We start from the raw sequence: 25283 nt of genomic DNA, 5'->3' as shown, positions 1-25283 counted from the left end.
AAGAGCAAGGCACAGAGGGGCTACAGCTGCTGTGCCTGGGCTCTCATGATCATGAAGCCACACATCTCACATGGAAGGGCAACTGTGGACCCTGCAAGGGCTGATGTTCTAGTACTTCCCTGGCTCATCTCACCCTGTGAATTAGGTTGATACCACAATTTTAAGAGCTCCCTCAAAGCTGTAAGAGTTTCATCTCTTTAGTTCATTACCAATTTCAGCTGAGTCTGAATCAGTGCTGTGATGGTAAATTGTTTATTATTTCTCTACCAAGGCTCATTTTTAGCACTTTCTAAGAGACAAGGACCACACAAAGAAGGCATATCCAGCAATTTCTGCAAAGGAGTTCGATACAGACAGACTCAGATAAAGCAGCCATCACTAGGGACCAGGAGAGGCTGACAAGGAAGGATAAAGGAGTGGAGAGAAAGCTTAACAGGCATCTTCAAGCACAATAGATAAGAATCATTCCCAGGCCACACAACTTAAGAGTCCATGGGGTAGGAAAAAACTAGTTGCAAACTACACAGAGCTTCAAAAGTGCCTGCAGTTTTGCTCCATGATCTTTTGATTGCCTTTATCATGAAATGCTTGTCATTGCTTCATGCTGCATATATATCTGAAAAAAACACATCTACCTTCATCCTAGGTGCTGCCTGCGGGCGAGAAGCACATCTTACACAGCTCCCTCATCTTCCTGAGTGGCTTCTCACACCCACCTTAAACATGCTCTCCAGTACTCGGGGTATAGTAAATCTAACAGGAGCCAAAGCACAGGCGGAGCTGCATTCTTTAACAAGAACTCCCACACCAGAGGCTTTGTTTTTGAAGCACCGAAGTTTCTTCCTACTGAGAACGTAACCATGTAATTTAAATTCTCAAGCTATTCACTACAGCATGGCACAGAAATAAGAAGCACAATGCAATTACAAAAAAAAAAAAACAAAAAAAAAAACAAACCAAAAAACACATATATAATCACTAAATGTGAGTGCATACCTTCCCTGATAGCAGTAAATGGGGTTCCTTCCTCTTCTTGTAATCTAATCACCTTCAATGCCACCAGCTTCCCATTTACCCTGAAAGGGAAAGAGGGGAGAGGAAGGAGAAGTTTTAAAAAACCAAAATTATAGTAGACACAGTATTTCTTATAATAGAACTTATTTCCTATCATAGCAGGATAGTACTTATTCAACTTCTTCCTGTCAATGCCAGTGATTCATCTACAGCACTCTAAGAAGCACTTCATAGCTTCCATAATGTCAACTTTATATTTGCACACTCAGATGCAATCCAATAAATTATCTTAGTTTTCTGTGAGTCAGTCTGTTTCCTTTCTACCACAGCTTTGTTACTGAAGCTTCGTTAAAAGTAACACATTTTAAAATTTCATTATAAAATATCTGTTCATTATTTGATCAAACTGTTCAAAGAAAAAGGCATATGATTTTTATCAATCACTTCACATGCAGTATATCCAGATTTACACTGATTACCTCCTTCCACTGCATTATACACATTATTATAGCCTTCAAAAAGCAACAAAGTTTGTGTAATTAAATAATTTTTAGGTCATTCTGCCATTTCCCACTAGGGCAGGATTGCCCCTGAGGCATATTCTAGACGACATGGTCCAGGCTACTTTTAGGTTATAATAACTCTCATTTGTATGTTTAAAAATATTTTGTGCTCCTAGAGACAAAAGTTCTTAACAGGTCATTGTAGTGTAAAATCTATTTGTCTTGTTTCATTTTTAGCATTCAAAATTTCACCACACATTAATTACATTCCAGGTCTTGCAAAAAAATCCAGTTGGTTCAGTTTATCCCAATAAAATCTCACAAAAATGGAACAAAGCTGATATCCATAACCCTCTTCAAGAACCAACTCATACCATGAGACTTTTGTCCCCATGTACGACAAGCAATGGTGAGGATAAATTACCAAAAAGACATATTACAGTTTAAAAAAATTATTGTTGTTATTATAATTAAGATTTATTTCTGTAAAAGCAAATTAGCCTTTACAGCCACAAAGCTCAAGGACACATAGGAACCTTTACACTCCTGTAGTCATGGAGGCAATTCTCTACTGTACTACAAGAGGGATGGTATTATATTTTCAAAGCAAGGTGATATGGAAACCACCAACTCTGAATTCATCTTCTCCCTCGGGCTTTTAATTTTTGCAGTTATATGAGTTCAGTGATGGATGGCTACTGTCTTGTTTCTTCTGATTATTCCTCTTTCATAATTACCAAAAACTCATTAGCCCTATACAGAACACAATGAGTCTGAGCAAGTTAAGTAACCCTGGTTATCAAAAGATGGTTTACTCATCACCTTCCAATTACTCATAATATTCAGGCTGGCACCAGTTCAAGTCTCATGCCACTAGTCACTGTTGAAAGGAAATTATCAGCTTAACTGTCCTGGATTTCTCCTTAAAATTACCCTACATATTTTTTTATTTGGATTCAAACAGGACTTACGGCATCAGAAAAAGATAAGCCTTGCCTCAAGTAACTTCATGTGTCATGCTCAGACAGGAGAATGAACCATGTTAAAAGCAGACGGACTGATGACAGACATGCAGTTCTTAAACATGTGTCGTTTTCAATTCTTCTGTCAATCCACCACCCTACCTATCATACACCTGTTACTTAGATATCTGAAAAAATTGAGTATTTTGCAACAGATGAACTAACTGCAGGAGGAATTTAAATAAGAAAAGTAAGATCATTTGGCAGATAAAGACCAGGACAGATGCTGTGTTCAGAGAAGGCAATGCAAAATACAATGAAAAAAACAGATCAAAGAGGCATTAAGGAAACAGGGATATGGAGTCTCTTCATAGAGAAGGACAGAAAACATGCAGCATTGTGTAGCTTATGTTCTTTCAAATCTGAAGTTCTACGTTCCACTGGTTCATGAAGAGCAATATATAACACAAATGGCAATAGTATGGAACCAATTTCAAAGAATTCACAATTAAACACAGCAGTTGTGCTGTGCTTTTTCATTATCATTGCCCCTTTGTCATTAGTACCTGTCATCATCTTGACAGACATCATGGCAACTCTTAGTCCTATCAAAATAATCAAACTAATGTCAAGTAGTGTTCCTCTGGGATTTCATTCTCCTCTTTAATACAATTTATCTCCAACATACCAATCTATAATTTCCATAATACAAGCCTCTTTATTCTCATTAACTACCCGGTCATTAAAATATTTTTTTTTCATTTAATTTTCTATAAACAGGAGAATACAAAATGTGAGAGATCATGAAGTATCAATTAAAGAGATAGGGTGTTTATTCACATTCTTTAATTATCCTCCCACTGATGCAATCTCAGGATGCAGTTAGATGATGCTGAAAAGATGAGCTAAGGGCTGTCTCACAGTATAGGTTTCTCCTGCTTAATCCTTGCCACACACTCCTGACACTGCCTTGTATTTGCTCTCATTTCTGCTGGACTTTACAATGACACTGCTTAGACAGCTTAAATAGGAGAAGACTGGCCCTTCCAATGAGAATTATATCATATTTTTTTTAATTATAAAGGCATGAAAAACAAAAAAATCCACCAACAAATACATCAGAACTGGGTCCACCTTTTGATAAGAAATGTGTCATGGGATCAAGCCAGCCATGTCAGGAAATTGCACTCTGAAACTTCTGATGCCATGTCAAAATAATATGATAATTTCCTTAGAAACAACACCAAAAAAAGGAAACCTGGGTAAAATTACCTCTGCAACCTATCAATACCTGTCTCTGCAGACTTCACAAGTGATCAGATAAGGTTAACAGAACTCCTTCCAGATACTGCTTTACATTTGTCTTCCACAACTTTCAAAGCATGCTCAGCATTTTCATTATTTTCAAATACAAGTAAAAAACTGACAAGCAGACTGCCTTTTAGACAGTGAAAAGGCAACACAACTGACTTTTTTAACATCTAGGATTCATTAAACCACCTCTATTACTCACTGTCCAAAGCAAACAATTTCACACCTTCTCAAAACAATACACGTCACTGTGTCAAAGATTACACTTATCATCTTATGCTCATCCTGTCAACTGCCTCATTAGTTTCTATTAAGGACAATATTGACTAAAAAATTCCTATTTTCTAAGCCATCTTCCCTCCTAAACTAACTCGCTTTCTCTTTCTCATTGAAAAACCTTCAGAGAAAGTACAGAAGTCCTAAAGCCTCTCTAATTATCACGCAGAACTACTTTAGTTTAGGCAAAACACCTGCAGCTGATGGACAGCTTTCCAATTTATGGAAATTCCTCATTTTAACATTATATAATTTTCTAATAACTTTCCGACTATATATGCAATGTAGGCAAAAGAAAAATTAGTCCTAATTGCTTTATGCAGCAGGAAGTAAAGGTCTACATATTATAAAAAATACAAATGAGCCAGATATTACAAAAAATGCTAATATAATGTTTCATTCTGAATTTTCTAAACCAGCATATATCAGCACTACCAAAATAAATACATTTATTAAAAATGACCCTTTATGAGAAAGTAGAGAAAATTGGAATTATTTAATGCTTTAAAGCATCATTAAGAACATATAATACTGATGAATATAAAGTAAATGATGATTTAACTGGCTTCACTGGGGATAATGCTGATGATGCCACATAGAGAAGAAAACAGTACAATAACACTATTTTCTCAAGTTCTTCAGATATATTTAGATGATATAAATGTTCTAAATATACACATTTAAAAGAGTCAATTAACATAAAATCTGCCAATTCTGATTTCAATCTGTTTATTTAATACTGAATTTTACCACTGGCTGGAGTTGAGGTTGAGCTCATAATTTGAGCAAGTGTTACTGTAAAGAAAAATCAGTAGATGGTATTGGGATGATGCTCTATTTTGTGATACAAATTTCAAGAAACTAGTTCTTATGAAGAAAAATAACTTGCAATTGTAAAATATTCATTTACAGGAAAATCTCAAAGTTTTATGATCAAACCTTGAGAATATCTAATTACATCTACTCTGTATTGATATTAATTTTAGGTGTCATAAACAGACACCTAAAACTCCAAACAGACTATGGGGGCCTAATGAAATCAGGCTCTGCCAGAAATTTCCTTTGAAGAAACATGACAGAGGCACATTCACTGTAGGTTTAGTCACCTCTGATTATTCTACTAGCGAATAACTAATTCCAAATTGAGGGGAACACTTCTTTTAATCATTAACATAAAAGACAGCTCAGTGTAAACATGGTTTAAACTATATTTTTCTTACTAAAAAGGATTTGTGTTTCTAGTTTACAAAAGCCACTCCCAGTCCTGCTAAAGCCCTATCACGTAAATTCTCAAGGGACTAACACAGGCCCTGAATTTCTCTTTTTGAATCCCACCATCTTTTAACCTCATCCTAGACAGAAGTTACCTTGTCTTAGTAGAAGACAGTGGATTAAACATACTTCATAATGCTGGCATTTACTAGGGCTGAAAAAACAGAATATCAAAGAGTTTCATGAGAGATGAAGAATTTAAATTATTAATTAGTGCTGTCACTGGAACTTAGGAGTCAAGGCAGTCTCGTACAAACAGTGTGGCAGCCCTCACTTGAACAGGAGCAGGTAAGATAAGAGTTTACTCCCTGCTCACATCAGTTCAAACTACCCATCAGCTCATCTGTGCACAGGGGCTGTACTCGACCTATGGATGATGGTAGGAGTCACCTGGAAAGGGCAGCAGGTAAAGCAATGCTGAGCACCATCCTCCTCCACACCCCTCACATCTCTCCTCACCCCACTGGTGCTCATAGACAGAGAAGTTGAAAACAAACATAGAGATATCCCTTATAAAAAAGGTGGCCTCTTAAAACTGTGCACACTGACAGTCACAGGGGATCTGCTGAGAGATGCCACTGACCAGCAAAGTGGAAAATGCGATGGTGCACAATGGCAGCTGGCAAATTATTTCAGTACTCTCCCTACCATTCCAATCATGAATATATGGCCAATTAAGGTTCTATCCAGTAACTCTACATGTGTATGTAATATAACTATATTCTATCCTAGTTTTTCTACCAAGCTTTCCAGGGCAGTCCTGGGTAAGTAATATAATAGACTTACTTTCTTCAGTTTTGTCCCCTGGTATGCAAGGTAATAATACTAATTTACCTCCTTAAACTGCTTTGCAGGTTGAAGCACAGCACATACAGTGTGATGTTCTTTTTATATATTCAACTATGGAGAAAAAAAAAATCCCAATCTTTATTTTAAATGTTGAAAAACTCACTCAGTAACTGATCAGTATAGTCAATGATTCATCTTCTAGTTAGAATCCTAGTAATTTATTTTAGTACTTACTCTACTTTAATAATTTTTTCCACCATTTGGCATTTTAGTTGAACATCTACTTGTCATTAGTTTTCTATCTAATTCAACTTTAAATTACTATTTTTATTAAAGATTTACAATGCTAGAATTTTTTTAAAAACATTTATGTACACATTTTATAATCTCATGTCATAACCTGCCTACAAAATTCAGTTAATGAAATAAGTTAAAAAATGATGGGGGGGAAAAAGAAACCCTAGTTGGTAACCATAAATTGTGTTTTTGTAACCCATGAATATGTATTCCTTTTCCAGCCATCTGTTATCCTCAGATGAAAAGAGGATTTCATTTGTAGAACACTAATTTCACACCATTTTCAAGAAATAAAGTAAAGGTTAAGAAAGTTTAAGTCATTAAGGTAATATGAATCAGAGTAATTTTGAAATATCAGCCTAAAAAAATAGGCCATAACATGAAGAAAAACTTTCCTGTGAAGTGGAGTGTTGTACACGAAACTTATCAGGGAGTCGTGAAAGTTATTCAGTGAGGTGAATGCAACACCTCACATGGGCATGGAGTAAAGCTTGGGGAATGACTAGGAAATGGTAGCTTGACCATTGCAAGCTTATGGTACTTGCAAGAGATTGAGCAAAAAAGACAATCAGATTCAAAGAAATTTCATGACAAATCAAAGAAATTCTGCAAAAAGCAGAATTCAAAAGCAAAAGTCAGAACAGCAATTAGTCCTGTCAGCCATCTTCAGTGAAGGTTTCGGCATCATAAATATAAAAATCAAAAAACACATACTATCCCTTTTCTTATGAGCAGCCATCCATAATATATTTATGACATATTATGGTCAGCTATATTCATAGCACACACTGCAATACATCATGCCAGTAACAAGCAGTGGTAGCTCCCTCTCATTATTCAAAGATTCCCTGCTGCCTCAAGAATAACACAGCATGGAAACAACCCCAGTACAGAGCATGATGCCTGCCTGAGCATGATTTCTCTCCACTCTGCACCATGAATTCCCTATTGATTTTTAAGGTGAATAGTAAAACGTACTGCCTTTGATGGAGATAAATATCAAATGCCCGGGCTCCCTAAAAAAATACATTTTATCTTAGGATACAAGTTGGAGTAACCTTGATAAAAAATTCAGATTTTGAACTGAAATGGGAGAGGTGCCTGGATTGAAGGCCTGCCCTACCTCAGCAGCCTTTGAGCTCTCGTTGACAGCACTAGCTTCTACTGTGCTCTGCTCTGTGCTCTACTGATATAATATTAATAGTTTTAAAAGATAGGGATCAGAATTCATTAGAACAGGTGTTTTATTAAGAGTAAGTTGAAATTATGTAATTTTGTGATAGGGAAAATATGCCAAAATATCTTGATATCTACAAATTCTACACATTTTTGCAATACTGTGAGCACATGCAATTCAGTAAAGGTGCACAAAAAGGTAAAGGTACAGTGAAAAATCACATAGACAGTCAAGAAGTAGATCAAGATCACAGTGGAGATACCACTGGCATGCCTCTCAAAACACAGACACACACTGTGCAAGCAGCAGTCACAGATCACAGCTCTTTAACTGAGGGAATATTTTTTAATTCTTTGCCTTGAAGGGCAACCGAACACAGTGGGAGAGGATGGAAAGCACGCCAACACAAAAAATTGCCAAAAGCACAGGTTTTTCCCTTAAGTGCAATATGCAGAGTTCTCAGTGGGGGAATGCAAGGCCTCCACACTGCTTTGCAAGGGGCTCTGGTTGGCAGCAGCTCCCTTGTGCTGTCACCAGCTTCATCTCCAGACTCACAACTCACATCAACACTTATGTGCCACAGATGAAGCCAGATCCCACTGCTGTATGTTCAGGTAAATTTATAATCAAGCTCAAGAGGGAAGAAGGTCAATGGCAGCAGGAAGACACACATGTCAATATACAGACAGGCAGCACTTCCTCAGCTCAGCCACACAGTGAAATGATACAGGAATTCAAAGGCCACCCATTGCTTTGCACCTACTGTATGGCAAACATCCAAGGTGTTAATCAAATACAGAGTCAATGGAACTTGCATCATATTTCACAGTGTTATCAGCAAATTACTCGGCCCACTTCTCCAAAATTTTGCATTAAAATAAATCCCTTCAAAGTCATCTGAATTTCATGCAGTAAGCAGCCTCTTGTGGTTTTATACAACTAAGTAAAATATGAGATTCTAGCCTGAATGGAAGTAGAAAATGAACATGCCAAGATGAGTTTCATTACACACGTCTGATGTGCAACACATGAAATCAAATAAATTTACCTATTGATGCAACTGTCAGCCAGAAAAAAATGACTGCTTGGCTGTTTCTCCTATAAACAAAAAAGCCCAGCCTCAGAGAATACTGCTTCACTTCCCTCAATAACACAGTCCTCTTCACTCTGCTGCTTCTTCACCCCAGGGATTCATTTTTATCTGACTAGAGAAATCCATCATCCAGTAAAAAGAATTAGCCCATTTCATTTCACTTTCCTAGAATACAACCACAGATGCTCAAAAAGATAGAAAAGCAATGGGTTTTATAGGAAGACAAGGGCTTGGTACCATTTATCCTCTCCAAGGTGCAAAAAGCCAGGATTGTTCTGAAAGCAAGTTACTGTACATATTACTTTAAATTTTAGGAAGGGAATGGCTGATTTTGAGTCTTTTCAGGCAGGTATGCATCTTTCAGACTCTCCAAATAGTATGCTAAGATTAAGAATGTTTTATTCCATTATTATGATTAGCAGAGGAAATAATTTTAAAAGCTGAAATGTATCTCAGGAAATGCATAAAAACCCCCAAATTCTACTAGTTGCCACATGCAGCTGGTGACAAATACTGAGCAAAATAATTGGAAGGATAAAGTATAATTTAAAATAGCTCAATACAATCTTAAATGTTCCATCTTTAACTACAGTTAAGGAAACATTTCAAAAACATTTTGGCAAAACAAAGAAACCAAGCTGGTTATTAGGGATTCTCAAACATTTTGAGCAAAATCCACTTGTGTGTTACCAGCTCCAGCTTTTCCATCATGCATCTGCATCGTGTCATGAGAGCTTAATCCTTTAGCAGTTAAACTGGGCACATACCAAAATAAACAGACCTCTTTTGCTCATTTGTTCCCACTGAGTCTGTAGGCAGGGGAACACAGTGATGCATATCACAGTCTCACCCTACATACCCATATCAGAGTCTAGGAAAAAAAAAAAAAAAATTTAAGATAAAGCTATAGAGTCAAGCTGCCTGAAAAGCAGCAGCCAGGTCCAGGACTCAGCCATGGAACTTTGTGATTGTTTAGGCTGGAAAAGACCTCTGAGTCCAACCATTAACCCAGCACTGCCAAGCCCACCACTAAAACACATCCCTAAGTGCCACATTTACACATCTTCTAAATACTGCAGGGATGGGCCAGAGCCAATGCATTCATGCATTCACCCCACACCTGTTCACCTATGCTCCCCAAGAGTCCATCACAGCAGTGATGCTCTTCCTCCTGCAGGGATACCACACAGGTCAGAGATTCCTCACCTTCTCATGGGGACAGAAGAGGTAACAGGGCTACACTACCTCAACAAACAAGTCCTTTTGAACTAGCAGATGACACCTGTAGTGTTTCCCAATTTCTTAAAGTACAACCTCTTCCTGCTGTGAAGTAATTCAACTGTCTCTCTAGCTCAAGAAACAGAAGCCTGGACTGGAGGTGCTGAATCTGGACAGTGTTGGATAATATAGAAATTATTAAATTCTCAGTGGGAAAAAAAAAAGTCAAATTCAAAAAAGTGAAGGAATACTACTATAACAGTAAAAATACTCTCTGCATATAAATTCTCATCCACACTCTGTTCTGTTTTTCAGAACACATTTTAAAGACCTTGAAGAAGATGTTACAAAGCAACAGAACAAAGTCATACATAATTGTTATAACTACTTCTTCAGAGCAAGCTGTTTATAACAGAGAATACAGTATGCCAAATAATTCCAATTTATTATTCAAGTACCATTAAAATCATTGAAGCATATCTTTCAGATTTGCAGGCAACTCTACTAAAATGAGTATTTCTAACCAAGCTACATTTCATAACATGTTCACTATTAATGCAATAGCTTCAGGGAAGGGTTTTGCTTTGTTTTTAAATTTCAGTCTGGTCCACTGTCTGACAGGACATCCAGGGACTGCTCCCTTAGTTCAGTTTTACTGAAAGCCAAGACATATGGACTGACTGTCATCAGATACTCACTGTGATTTTACTAAAGGATTTTAGTAATTAGGCACAAGCTGAAATCTATACTGTTTTCTCATATTACATAGACCCCACTAAAAAGCTTACACATGTATAATGTCTGGAACTTATGGTAATGCATGACTGAGCCATTAGCAACACAACGTAATAGCATTTCTTTGAAGAAAGCTGCCAGTGAAAGACAATACCTGCAGTGGCATGGCAGAAGTGTGAATATTTCTTCTACATTTAGAACATGTTTTTATTCCTATCAGCTGTCATTATACTTGTCAATACTTAAGCAAGCTATTGAGAGATGAGGGAATCCTCATTCTGATTTATTACAAATATTCAGTGAAAAAAGATAATTTTCAGTACCTAACCAAGTTAATGACACTGGCAAATGCTAGGACATATTTTATTTTTTTTCAGTAGTTATTCTGTCCTATGGCCATCATGGTTTTCTCTGCTGGAATGGCAGTGTTGTCTCATGTATCATTGACTAACCAAAGTTTTTAAAGTTATCACAAGTACCAAATCCCTCTTGCACAACTGCTTTGTTATTATTGGAAATCTGATTATGAAAACTTAATTAAATATGTCAAATGGCACAAGAAACTGCTTCACAATGGATAACTCTGAATGGAAGTATTGGCTGAAGAACTATATTTTAAGTGTGTTTACTGAGTTATTTTATGTAATATAAAAGCACTTAAGGCATTTGGGGATAAAAAAGCTGCAACAAATAACATTAAACTAGCTGAAAATATGTGACATGTATAGATTAGTAGATTATAGATAGTAGATAATTTTGAGGTAGAGTAGTTGCAACAATCGTAAATAAACTCTTGTAAACAAACTAAACCTAGAGTAGTCCACATCCACATTTCCATTCATTCCCTTCATGCTGTTTTATTTAAGTTTTTTAATAATGATAAACAAAAATGAACAACTTATCACATATATTCAGCATTGCTCTTAGACCATCATAAAACTGTACCTGACAGCATATTTTGCTCTTTTACCCCTAGACATTAATTTGGTATGGATACCAAACAAGTAGCATGACATTGAAGTGCAAACAAAACATCAGATTAACAAGAACATCATCTTGCTCTGATGTGCAGGTAATATGCTACCTGTGCAATGTGGTCTCAGCCCCTTTCACTAGAGCACATGGCAGTCACAGCACTTTCACTCACAGGATCTATGCATATGCTCAGCAGCATTAGTTGACACTTTCTGCTTATCTTCATTTGCACCCAAATTTAAATGAAAAGAAAACACCACTTACTTGCTTTTTCCTTTGTATACTGTAGCATAGGACCCTTCCCCTAGTTTTTCCAGTTTTTCATAAGAGTCTGCTTTTCCAAACTTAGGGCTTGTAGGCTAAACAAAACAAAACAAAAATATCTTTTAGCATTGCACCCATAACATTAACTGCTTTAACTCAACCTTTAGAAACCAAATATCATTATGAAGGCTCACAGACCTGCTGGTTTTCAGTAACCAACAAGAAAAAAGTAATTAATAAGGAAATAAACATTAATATTTATTCAACAACTCAGATGGTAGTTGCTAATATCAACCATACAGTTACATCACTGGATCTATCAAAAATATTTTGTTCTTAATCAAAGAGATGGTTCTGTTTTATTTTTTACCGGTATCACTTCATAGAGGAAAAAAAGACCATTAACAACTAAAGCATCTTGTCTATGTTTAGAGATCTAAACAGCATCCTTAATCTGCCCTACAAAATCAGACTAGTAAAGCTGTTTAATAATTTTTTTCTTTCTCATTTTTTTTAGACTAAAGTTCATCCAAAAACATAGCTCTAAGTAGTTAATGTCCCATTAAATCACTCATTGTTCAGAGAGTGGTCAAAATGCTACAGGAAAGCATCTTTAATGATATAATCTTCTGAATTATGGTTAGAATCTTCATATGTGGATATAATCACATCATATTTTAATGTACATTTTACATAGTTGATAAAAGCCCTCTATCCTTAATATTTGCAGCCTAAGTGAGGAGTCTAAAACTGAATCAAGCTAAGGAATGATTCTTGCCCAAAGGGTCAGATAGCTCAGCTGGCCTTTGTGACAGACTTACACTTGCCCCTCTTTTACACAGTCCTAACAGAGAATAAATCAACACTGCAAAAAAGAGAAATTCACCAAACATTAAAACTTACAATTCTGAAATTCTGAGCAAATGTTTGACTTTTTTGATGTGCATCCTGTTTTCCCGCATTTCCCCATTTTCCAGTTGTCTGGAAGGAAACAATTTTATTTTTTCTCCAAGACCAGAAGGACACTGCAAAAAACTGACCTGCAGCTGCCCTTAGCATCACCTACACATCTTTTGGACTGCAGAGCTCAGATATCCTTCCTGTCCTAAACCAACCAAAAGATCATAGAGAAAGTTGGGAAAGCCAGCACTAATACTCAAATCACACACAGTGACTGATTTGATAATACTCTTGTTAAAGGCTACCAAGAAAAGCAGACAAGCAAACCCAGCATGGTTAAGGCTGAATTCAGCTGGGATGAGCCATGTACACCCTCACATTTGGGATCTTTTGTCTGATTTACAAAAAGTACCCATGTATCAGTTTTTTGAAAGGAAACAAACATTACAGTACAAGGCACATCTGTGTGTAAATTCTTGCTAAGCCATGGTTGTAAGTTTTTTTTTAAAGAAATCAACTGACCCTAAAAATTGCTTCTATTTAAACAGGCAGAGGCATCCCAGGTAAGCTGACTGGTACCTCATACTTGTCCACCACACCCTATTAACCATTAGCCAGAAAAAGCAAACATTCTCTTTATTCAACTATTCTTCATTTCTCCTATGCAAAAATTCTGACACTTTGGCGATTATGCACCTTTTCTTTATATCAACATTTTAGCTTTCTATTCAATGGTATAAGGACATACATATATATGTTTGCAAAATTGAGATCTTTCACCTCTCTGCAATGCAAAGAACAACCTAATATTTTGCTATCCAATTCCTAAGTATTAGTAGATTTACACAAATTTGTCATAAGGAAACTCTCAGATCTTTTTCCTGCTACATTTTTTGGAACACTTCATTATAGATAAGGCAGTAATATTCTTTCTTTCCAATATGTGCTTAAAAAGGCATTCTGCCCAGTTAAAAAAAAAAAAAAAAACAGGATCTTTTTATCACAGTTTTATTACAGATGTCACTAATAGAGGTGACTAAAATATTTATTCAAGTAGACTTCTCATTTAGGTATCCAATTATGGACTAATGCAACATTTAAAAACTTCAGGAAAACGTGGTCAGATGTTTAAATGTCTTGCATATAATGAAGAGGGAGCGCAAAGTATTTCCCAAATTGCAGGCTGCAATGAACACACAGTGAGTAGCTTTGTTTGGAGTGCAAATGCTGCCCTAGTTAACAGTGAATAGTTCACTGTTGGCTTCCTCATAACATGACAGAGAAAGGACAGGGTGTATACATGTGTTTCACATCCATTCTTATTTTCACACTGAGATTTACTTTTATTCTCTACCTCTGGAAACCATCATCTAAAAGTTGCAACAACTTGTAAAGCCCTAAGATCTTGATAGGAAACAGGATGCCTTTAATCCATTACCACACAGTAGATCATCAACAATAATTATTCCTACAACCTCAAGCTCATTTCTCTATAGTCCAGCTGCCAGAAGCACAGACTGAAAGTCATGACTTTTGACTCATTCTCCTCCTGGAAGCTGCTGCTTCCTCACTGAGCACAGTCAGAACTCAAAAGCGGGTGCTGGCCGGAGCAGGAGGGCAGTTCACTTCTGGGGGTTCAAGTGGGAGCCCTGTGCCCAGCTCAGCCCTGTGCCCAGCTCATCCCTGTGCCCAGCTCAGCCCCGTGCCCAGTTCAGCCCCGGGCCCAGCTCAGCCCCGAGCCCAGCTCAGCCTTATGCCCAGCTCAGCCCTCTGCCCAGCTCAGCCTTATGCCCAGTTCAGCCCCGAGCCCAGCTCAGCCCCGAGCCCAGCTCAGCCCTCTGCCCAGCTCAGCCCCGAGCCCAGCTCAGTCTTATGCCCAGCTCAGCCTTATGCCCAGCTCAGCCTTATACCCAGCTCAGCCCTGTGCCCAGCTCAGCCCCATGCCCAGCTCAGCCCCGTGCCCAGCTCAGCCCCGTGCCCAGCCCCTGCAGCAGTTCAGTGCCTGCTCTCCCTGGGTACGAGCCCAGAACCAGCCCAAACCCCTGCTGACACCCCCCCTGCCCAGCCTACAGCACCTTGCCTGTGCAGCGCAGCTCACCTCAGCACCACCAGACTGGATTGCCCAAGTTCTCCACTGTGAGATCTCCCTTTGTGAAAATAGACATTATTTTTCCTTGCATTTGTAATATTTAAAGGCTTACAATTTCGGAAGGTATGTGGTGGAGAAAAGCACCTCATGGGATTTTATTTTTAAAAATGGTAATAAATTCTGAGGCAGAAGAATATACATAATAATATAAATAATTTGTGTGATACTTCTTAATGAAATGCTGAAACACTCATCATATCGCAATTATTTTAGACAATGAAGGGACAGCTTTACCATTTCCCCAAATACTTCTCCATTTTTTTAAAATGAAATCTCATACACTAATTCAAACTTTTAATTACAAATTTAGTTTTAAGCTTAAAGGAATCTAAAGTTTTAAGCTTAAAGGAATCTAAAAAAAGGAATCTAAATAATTTGAAATTCCACATGACTGCTGAAAACTATAACCATTTCAGCCTACTTTCCTTTATTATTACAGTCCCTCATTCATATGGGTATTTTTTCAGCTTCATAGATATGAATTTCATTATTCATATTTCTCCACATTAGCTTATCCTTTTCAACTATTTCTGTTAAAAAAAATATTATTTGTTACAGCAAGGTTGGTGGCTTTTTTATTAAATGCTAATATTAAAATCAAATCCAAAAATCCACTTTTAATTTCTTCTTCCAAAGTATTTTATTCCTTCTGGTAAAATACACGGGAATATATACAGACGGAGATTTGTGTTGTTAAATAACAGGAATTCCTTACTCTGCCTGGGCTGTGGTTGACTGAAATACACATAGTGAGTGAGACATATCCAGAGCACATCAGATGTGTTTGCCTCAGCCACTGACAGACATCACAAGCAGCAGACTCACAAGAAATTCCCTGTATGTTACATAACAGTGCAATTCCCCCAGTTTGACCCAGACAATATTTCTCAATGGAAAAGAGTACTAGTTTTAGCTAAACACATGTATTTTGATAATTTTTTTCAACGCTTCTGTTTGAAGAAGCTTAAAATACTTTTACAGCTTACAATACTTTTATAGCTATTATTTTTCCATTTCTCTTTCTCCTTTTTACTGCTTTTTAACCCTCTAAAACACCAAAAGAGACTCACAGAATTATTTAGGTTTGAAAATATTTTAAAGATCACCAAATCCAACTCTAATCCTAACACTGCCAAGCTCACCACATATGTTCCCAAGCACCACATCTATACACATCTTTTAAATTGTGATTAAATCACTTCCCCAAGCAGCCTTTTCCAGTGCTTGGCAACCCTTCTATGTACTAAATATCATTGGGACTACTTAGGCTGAAAGAAGCCTGTTGCTGCGTGCTGGAGCTCCTCATTTGCTACTAAAAAAAAAATTTAAAAAAATAGAAAGCTGAGGAAAAACTCCAAACATACAAAGCTGGAAAAAAAACCCAACACCTAGGTACATATGTGACCAGGAGTGAACTATCTAAAAGCAGAAAGTTAAACAGGCAGTAAACAACCAGGCAGCAAGAATTTGATACAACTGGAAAACTCACTGTGAAGTGAACTTTCATGCTCTGGAGAAATCCTTCAAAGAACTCAAATGGGAAAGCTAAATGAATTACTGAGACAAAAGGGAGTAAAGGTCCTCATGCCTCTGAAGAACACAGTCCCAAGTCACTGTGAAAGTCGGTACAGGTTGTGGTAGATCATGTTATCCCCAAGAGGACATGGGCAACTGGAGCACAGAACAATGCAGATTTTTCCCTTCAGGAAACTCAGTGGGAATTTTACTTGTTTGCCTTCATGTTTCACTTTCCTTGAAAAGAGTTTTCATTAGGTAGCTTTCTTACTAACAAGCCTACATTTTTCTCAGTGCTAGATTAGTCTAAGAGCACCACTGAGCACAGAAGTGAGCATTTTTAGCAGCATGGCTTGCAGTAACCAAGATTAGATATTTTTTCCCTTCTGGTTAAGGAAATACAGATCATAGTAACAAGGATAGAAAGAGTACGCCAAAATGCTGAGTATAGAAATAGAAGAAGCTACTATTTCAAACTGATGTGAGAGTATTAAAAATAACAAAGAAAAAAAGAAATGAGAAGAAACTGCCTGTTCTGACCACATAGTTTCAAATGGCCGTTTCATTGATACAGCTTGAATCAATCATGATAACATCAATCAATGATAACAGGCTTAAAACAAGGTCTTGCAGAGTGAATCCTTGCACTACATTGCCATGTAAATGCTTCTCTTTCTCAGAATTTTTCAAAATCTACGTAATAAAGAAGGCTTTAATGGAAAATTACACTAAAAATCACCTGACTATTCCTATAGAAGCTGTGTGGGTTATGTTCTCATGCATTTTTCATAACTGCAGAACAGCTTGTGAATGTCACACTTAACTGTCACACTCCCGAGTCTAAGTTTTAAATAGATCTTTTTCTTTTTTTTTAACTGGGGGATATTAAACTTCAATATAAAACTGTCATTAAGAGAAAAATATTATTTTCACAGTACCTTTGTCAATTAAAGAAAATCAAAAGTGAATATCTGCTTTGTTATACACCTCAAAAAAAAAAAAAAAGGATTGCTAGAAAAACTTGAAAGAAAAACGCAGGCCAAGAAGCTCAACTGAGATTAAATCACAAAAAATGAACAATAATAATTATTTTTTAACCATTTTGTCTTTTTTGTCACAAGAGTAAACCTTCTTTCACAAAACCATATGCAGTTTTCACACTAATTGCAGGTTGCCTCCAACCTATAATAATAGGCCAATTTGACCATATCTTGAAAGTTGGACTGTTTTGTAGGGCAATGTTCAAGGGATACATTGCCCAGCTCAGCAATATGTTCAAGCCTTCAAACCAAGCCTCAGCCTCAGTTCTCCCACTCTCTGATCCCATTCTGCTGCTTGCATCTTTCTAACCCTTTAACACACAGCCATAAATTAAGAGCGACCTGGGCTGAAGCAACCATAGAGCTCTGTGTGAAGGGTGCAGTTTTTAAAGCTCTTCACTTGTTCTCCAGGCTATTAGAGCACAGGAGCTGGCTCAACTGCCACATTTTATCTGCCTTTTCATCTTGAGAGCATCCTTCAGGTTAACAATTATTAACACTTTCCTTTGTGCCAGTAAAGAACGCTCGACTCTCTACACCGAGCTCTGAAATTACCTTACCTCCATAAAACATATCAACCAGGAAGGATGCAGTTACCCTAGTAATTAACAGGTTCCTAACTGGAGAAGGTTGCCTACCTCTGGATAGGAAAAGAGGCAAGATTGGCACAACAAGTGTTTATTTGGGAAGACAGAAATGATTCCTAACTTTCGGAGAAAATCCTGACATTAGTGTCTATTTTAAGCTAGATTTCTTACACAACTTACTTTCAATGTTCTAACAGGATCAGTAGGATCATTATAGGATTCATGCTTTTTTGCTTGTACTTTTTGGCAGAAAGTTGCATGTATCAGGACTGAAAATTAATAAAAGTTACAGGAACAGAAGAAAGGCTGCTCTCCAAAAAGAGTACAGTCAGTGCAGTAAAACATTGGTTATTGCAATTATTTTTATTTGAATGTTTGGGGTTTTTACATTTTTCTGAGTTAGTAAAACATTAGGGTTTTGCTTGATTTTGTTTTTAAAAAGTAACTGACAGGTAGGAGCATATACCTTTGCATGACATTTAAATTCACCACCAGGGAGCTTAAGCTATTCAAGGAGAACAAACTGATGTGTATCACTACAAAACTAAATCTTTGAGCAGATGGCTACTTTATACAGCTTGCAATATTCTATTTATATATGGTACAAAAGTACTATTTTACTGTATAAAATGTGTACACTGAATACACCAAAACTTTACCTTTCACTGGAGAATTTGATAATGTGTCTAAAGAGCAGGGATCTCAAATAAAATTTTCAGATACTTAGAGTCAAGCCATCATTTAAATCCAGATGTTTGGGGAAGAGTGGCACATGTTTGCTTTTCAGCTGTGATTTTTTTTTATTTTGTCTAGTTTATTATGTCGTATTACCTTTTTCTTCTTTGAGGAGAAAAGAAAAGAATTTCCTTGCCTTGGTAGACAAAGGACTTGGCATGAGATTTTTAGAAAGATAGATATAGACAGAGAGAGAGAGGGATGGATAAGCATGCACAGCTATAGCTATATATATATATTATACACACACACACACACACAAACACACACAAAAAAAAATATTGTGTTGGGATGGACTGGAGAAAATGTTTGTCAAGCCAAATTCCCTTCTAACAGTGGCTGACAGGCAAGGCACAGGTAGGCAAATGCCTACTTTGCTACCTCCAGGTTATCCACTACTCTGTTGTAATAAAGGAATAATTCTGTTTTGCTGGAAAATTAATCCCATAATAACATACAATTTCAATCAGCATAAGCAGTTTGGAAATCACTCTCATAGATGTTTTCTTATGTCCAAAGCAAGTAGAGAAAGTGGAAAGATTCTAAGTGCAAAAATTTTTAAAAAATTCTTGTTGTACATGAACAAACAAACAAAAAGTGCTAAATTCTGTCTGTATGCTACTGTACTAATTAACTACACAGGAATTCTACCAGGTTTCAACAAGGTGTGACATTAACTGCAGAAAAATACTTCAAGTTCAAAAGCAAGAGATTTATTTTCCAAGTGACAATCTGTGTGAGGATCACGGAGCTCCAGCTTCCCCAAACCTCTGTGTGTGTTTCATCTTTCTCATCACAAAGTGCACTGCATTTCAAAGGTATGGACAACACAAAATGGGCAACACACCACCTGCTGAGTATTTTGTAATCTTTACCAAACACTGAAACTGATACCTGTCAAAGAGGTGATAAAGCTGCTGAGATTAATCAAAACTGAAACTGACACCCCAGGGCATTATAAACAAGGTCTTTCAGGTCACATCTTGAAAAATGTTATTTTTCTGAGACAAATAAAGGACTTTTACCTGAGCAGAAGCAGTGAGTGATATGGAGACTGCAAGCCTCAGCCATGTACCTTCTGTAAGAGATCATTTCCACACCTGACCGCTACAGAGGACTTCAAAGGATGAAAGAAAAAAACTAAATGGAAACCTGTCTCTAATTCAGTTCCCCTACTAATCAAACATAGAAGGAGAAAATTGAAGGTAGCATATCTCTATCAGAATATCTTAAAATAAAGCTTATAGAAAGCAGAGCCAAAACTGAGAAATAACTCCACAGCTATAGCCCATATGACCCAGAGGGCATAGCATGTTCAAGAATATTTACAGAAACTGAAATGCTTGTTCAGACTGGTATAAACTATAAAGAGGAGAACTTCCAGAGAACCAAGTATGAACTCAGTAAAGGAGAATATGCAGCTGACTTGGAAGAAAAAGATGTAATGATCAGAAGAGCAAGTAGCAAGGGCATCTGCCAGACAACCCTAAACCCCTTGTTAATTCAAGTATAATTCAAAACCACAGAATGATACATTTCTGCAACTAACCACATGGGTATCACTCAATAAAATGTGCATCAGGCCATCTACTGCCTGAAGCCATGTATTCAGGTTCTGGGAATGGGAGTAAAGCATCTTGATCTTGTCTCTGCCTTGGATGCTGAACTCAGGTCTGCCAGGCAGGACCAGGTGTGACCTGATCAGCAGAGGGTTAACATCACCTTTTGCTGTGAACTGCTCTTTCCTCTTCATTGGCATGAACACTTTCATTACTCCCCATGCTCCTCCTTGTGAGGAAAAGTCAAAAATCACTAACAATGCCTCCAAGCAAAAGGAAGAACTGAGTTCACAAAACAGAGCTATAAAAATCTGAGAGAATTACAGGAAGCTGAGAAATAAGAATTGTATTTCAAGAAATTCCTTTGCACCTCCTGTACTCAGTAAGTCTGTGTGAGTCACCGTGAACGAAGATTACCAAAATCATATGTTTAACTGTGGCTCTGAGCAGCACCATACTAGTAGAGGAAGCATTATTGTCATTAACATAAAAAAATACTGGGAGCATAGGAGATCGTATGGATGCAGTAGAGTGCAAGCCTTCTGGAGAAGAACAAGATACCAAAAACACATTTTCAAAAATATCTGCTTCAAAATTCTGGAAACAAAGAAACTGAAACCTTTCAGTGTTAACAAAACAATGTCAAAAACATAAACAGAAATTAGTAATAGCCTCTAAGAGGAACAGCAGAGATGAGGAGTGAGTTAATACCACAAAATACTTAAGATCTCCCCAAAAGAAAGTAATTTCAATTAATAGTTCTGGTGCCAAAAAATAATCAGGCATCACAAACAAGTAAACACAGTGCAAATAGATTCTTCCACTCTTATTGATTGTAAAAGTTTTATGGTAAGAATTCCTTGTCATGGACTCAGATGGAATACACTAGAGACATTTTCTGCAGCAGCTATATAATGCCAAGTGATGGTAAAAAAGCAAATTTGTTTTTGCTACAGATGGTTACATTTTAAAATGTAACCTTTTCTAAAAAGGACAGTCCCCTGGAGGCGTGACATCTTACCCGCTAAATTCACATGGGTTAAACACAGTTCATCTACAGAAAATTAATCTTCTGCCATTTCTCATCAGAAGTCTGACAGGCTTCAGTCAGACTTCTGTAGGGAGGATTGAAGATCTCCAGAAAATAGAGCAAAACAAAGAAAAGAAAGAAAAGAAAAAAGAAGAGGCAATCAACCTTTTAAATTTTTTCACACCAAATAAGATTTGAAGTGTTACATCCATTCTACTTAGATCTGTAGTTTTCAACTCAAAGGTCACATTATTATGGATTTTTCTTCCCAAAGCATAACAGAAATAGTTTTTCAATAATTTTGAAGGTCTTTTGTGGGAAATCTGTTACAGGCATTACTCACTAAAGACATGACATTTTACTTATCTAGTTTCTTTCAAAATACTTGAGAATAAAACTATTATGATGTGTGGCCAAACCCTTGTCTGTTATTTATCTCTCTTCCCTCTCTCTCTCTCACAGAATTTCTGACAGGGAAATAAATGTTATTTTTTACTACTTGATTTTAAAAGGATAATTATAAAATGTAAACAAAATCTGTCAAATCTGATCTGTTTCTCTAAAAGTGAAATTTAAAATTCAAAACGCAATTCATGTGGGTTCTTAAACTTCATAGGAAAGAATTCCTCTTCACAAATAAACAAATTTGCTGCATAAACATTATAGCAGCTGTAATGACATACCAGGATAAGGAGAGGAAAATGCTTAGAAATCCTGTAAGACACCCTAAATAACATCTGAAAGGAATAAATAAATCATATTCTTTTTCAAGTTCTATTTTCTGATCCTATTTCATTAATAACACTACAAATATATATGGAAAACATATTTCATAGCAGCCATGACCTTTTCCTTTGTTGTTTCCAAGTAAACAATCCTTTCTTAAGCAAGAAAACCTTTATCTGGTGCCCCTAATTCCACCATGTGGCCCACGCAGAGGTATCAGGACAGTGCACTTACAGAGCTGGGGCTGGAGTGCCGCCTGACTTTAGGTGATTCCTTCCCTGCAGATGAAGTTTTGAAGTTAATGCAAGCGTTGTTCTCAGAATGAACCCTCTTCACTTGATTAGTTGGCTTCTCAAACGGATCAAAACTACTCTGTGTCCTCTGAACCCGAACTTTTTTATCCTCAGGAATTGTATCCAGAGGTTTGATCACTGAATCCATTCCCTGGCAGTTCCGTGTAGACATCTTTGTGACACATATCTGAAAAGAAAAAACATCATTTGTTGACTCTAACAGGCTTAAAGTCGATATCATTCAATGCACCAGCCAACATCAAAAAAGGCACTGAACTTTATAAGCATTCACATTCTAAGTTAAAATTGAAAACAACACATGCATTTTACATAGGGGACATCCACATCACAATAATAACTATTAAAAGCCTATCTTTGTACAATGTACTGAAAGATCCTGGAAAAGGAAGGCAAAAGAGGGACATACATAAATTCATACATTTGTGTTTTCTTGTACAATGTGTTCTTGGCAAAAATGCCACTTCACTTCTCTCGCCAATCTAGCCACAGATATCCACAAGCAGTATTGATTTCCATTTGTTCAAAATTGGATGAGACTAAACTAAAATAAATGATGGTAGTTTGTATATGCACTGGCTGGTGCTGGCTTTCCAAAGATTCAATACCGGTATATTATGATATTTTTAAATAATGCTTATACAGTGTTATTATTATTATCACCATATGTCTCAGAAAATCAAATCAGTAAATCAATTCCCGGGCACTGAAACGTGAGACTGCAGCTTAACGGCATACTAAAGCACAGAAGTTCAATTCTTTGTTACTGTGAAGTACAACTCTGCCAAACTCTACAGACTGACACTTGCTGCTTGAGCTATCAGAATGTGCTGTGGTTAGTTCAAAAGAACTAAACAAGCAGAGCAGCACTTTTAGATACTCCAGTCATGTATGTTTCTGGTTTTCATTTCAATACATATGACATTTTTTTAAATTACACTGTTGGTGAGGGGTTGTGTTGGAAGACTCAGTTTCTGTTGTCACCCATAAGAGACTTGACTTTTTACTTGGAAACAAAAGATATAATTTCAGCTTTCACGCTACAGGGAAAAGTTATGAAGTGTGATGCAGGCAGACCCTAGAGACTTTCTAAATTTTAAGACAATCAAAGTAATCTAAAACTTACTTTTTTCCATGACATTTGCATGTGTTTAAGGATAGACAGTGTTCATTTGCTGTCAATTGAACTGTTCATATAAAAACAATTTAATACTCCATTCAAGCACCTATAATCTATACTAATTTTTGAAAACTTGTTATCCTAAAACAGCTAATATTAAAAAGAAAAAATAAATTACCATTAAATCAGGAGTCTTCCTTCCGAAAGCAAAGTGTCTCCAAAAACGTCTCAAATAAATTATTCTTTGCCATTTTTCCAGAGGCATTTTGTGCCTTGAAATCCAACTTACTCCAATTGTTTATAGAAATACTGGATGACTATACCTTGTGGAGTTTAGCTTTTTCTTTTTTTTTTTTTTTTTTATGATCCACTGTAACAGTAGATGAAAGCTTTCTTTTCTACATTAAAAATTTAAAGTATGTTTCTTGCATTGTGCCATCTGGCCAAATGATCATATACCAGGTCAACTATAATGAAGGACATCACTACTGTCACAAAGCAGACTTACAAAGGTTCGCATTTCTTCTCACTAATGCGATTTCTCCAAGATTAGAACTTCACCAAGTCATAACTTCCTTGAGAAAAGGAAATATCCCCTTTTTTTCCAAATGATAATTCTTTTTCGGGCTTAAATTAAGACAATTATGTAATTTTGGTTTGTTACTTCAGAAAGAAAAGATAAACAGCTGCAGTACAAGGAGTATTTAATTGGTCATCTTGTAAAACTAATTGGTTTATTTTCCTTAAAACAACTCATATGCACAGACATGTATCCATGTCTGTATGTATCCACATACATCCCACTGTCACCTCCATATTCTTGCAATGCTTGCTACCAACAAAGATGTTTTAAAATAATGTAAATTGAAATCACTGTTAATATAGCAGCACTTCCATGTTGCTTAATCAACATGGATGCAAATAAATCAGTAATAAGTATTTCTCAGCATTTGGTACCCTATGATCTAGAAAACAGGGGCAGGAGATGTGGACAAAAAGTTCCAAAGTGGTACTTGTCTTCCTTTCAGGTGACAAGGTGCCTGTAGCAGATTGAAATATTTGGAATACACAGCTATAAATATATTATAGATAATAATGCCATGAATGCTGCTTCTGATTTCTTTCTCCACTGGAAAAATACCCATGTCTAGGTCTAACATGGGCCAAGTAACTATGTGCAACTATTGTCGTAACTGGAAGCATTAATAGTTTGCAATTTAGATTTTGAAGGGAGGCATTCTAGCCTTCAGGCCACTTGACTGAATCCAGAGTAGGATAAAAATCCCCAGTATCATCTTATAATAGCCAGCTTCCAAACTGTAAATGGCTAAAACCAAGATGAGCTCCCCAACCAACCAGCTCCCCACTCAGAAGTCAAACACCTTGGTGGATGCACAGGCTGGACACCACAGTCACTAATGGAAAAGCCTGAGGACTGCAGAGAAATGCAAAAGTAGAGGCTGCTCACCCTGCCCATCTGCCTGTTCTGCAACTGCAGCACATCTCCTGCCAGAGCTGACAAGGGGTTTAATAAATCACTTCCCTCTCACCGATACCAGTATTTCCTTGACAGAAACAAAGCATTCTCTCCAAACGGCTGCTGAACAGAGCACACTGTTGAAGCCCAGCAAAGCTAAGCTTACGCTGCTGTTGCAGGGTACACATTTCCAAACTGTCTACCTTGCCTATAAAACACTGAAGAGAAACAATATTTAAGCATTTGTT

The 25283-nt window shown here is 36.9% G+C and overlaps 1 protein-coding gene across 9 annotated transcripts in view; it reads right to left on the bottom strand.

Annotated features, from left to right (window-relative positions):
• Window positions 1–25283, bottom strand: part of CDK14 (cyclin dependent kinase 14) — a 399376-nt gene that overhangs the window by 293388 nt on the left and 80705 nt on the right. For all 9 annotated transcript variants that reach the window (XR_012054498.1, XM_072925517.1, XM_041714407.2 and 6 more), the window contains 3 exons: window positions 22362–22607; window positions 11887–11981; window positions 997–1076 (listed from right to left, as the gene is read on the bottom strand). Coding sequence is in view for 8 of the 9 variants with exons in the window: in XM_041714407.2 (XP_041570341.1) it covers window positions 997–1076; window positions 11887–11981; window positions 22362–22607 (421 nt within the window). In the remaining variant the exon portion in view is untranslated. The remainder of the gene's footprint in view (window positions 1–996; window positions 1077–11886; window positions 11982–22361; window positions 22608–25283) is intronic.

This window comes from Taeniopygia guttata, chromosome 2 (genome assembly GCF_048771995.1).
Source record: "Taeniopygia guttata chromosome 2, bTaeGut7.mat, whole genome shotgun sequence".
NCBI lineage: Eukaryota > Metazoa > Chordata > Aves > Passeriformes > Estrildidae > Taeniopygia > Taeniopygia guttata.
Note: the sequence above shows the minus strand (reverse complement) of the source record. Positions and strands in the feature narration are given on the sequence as shown.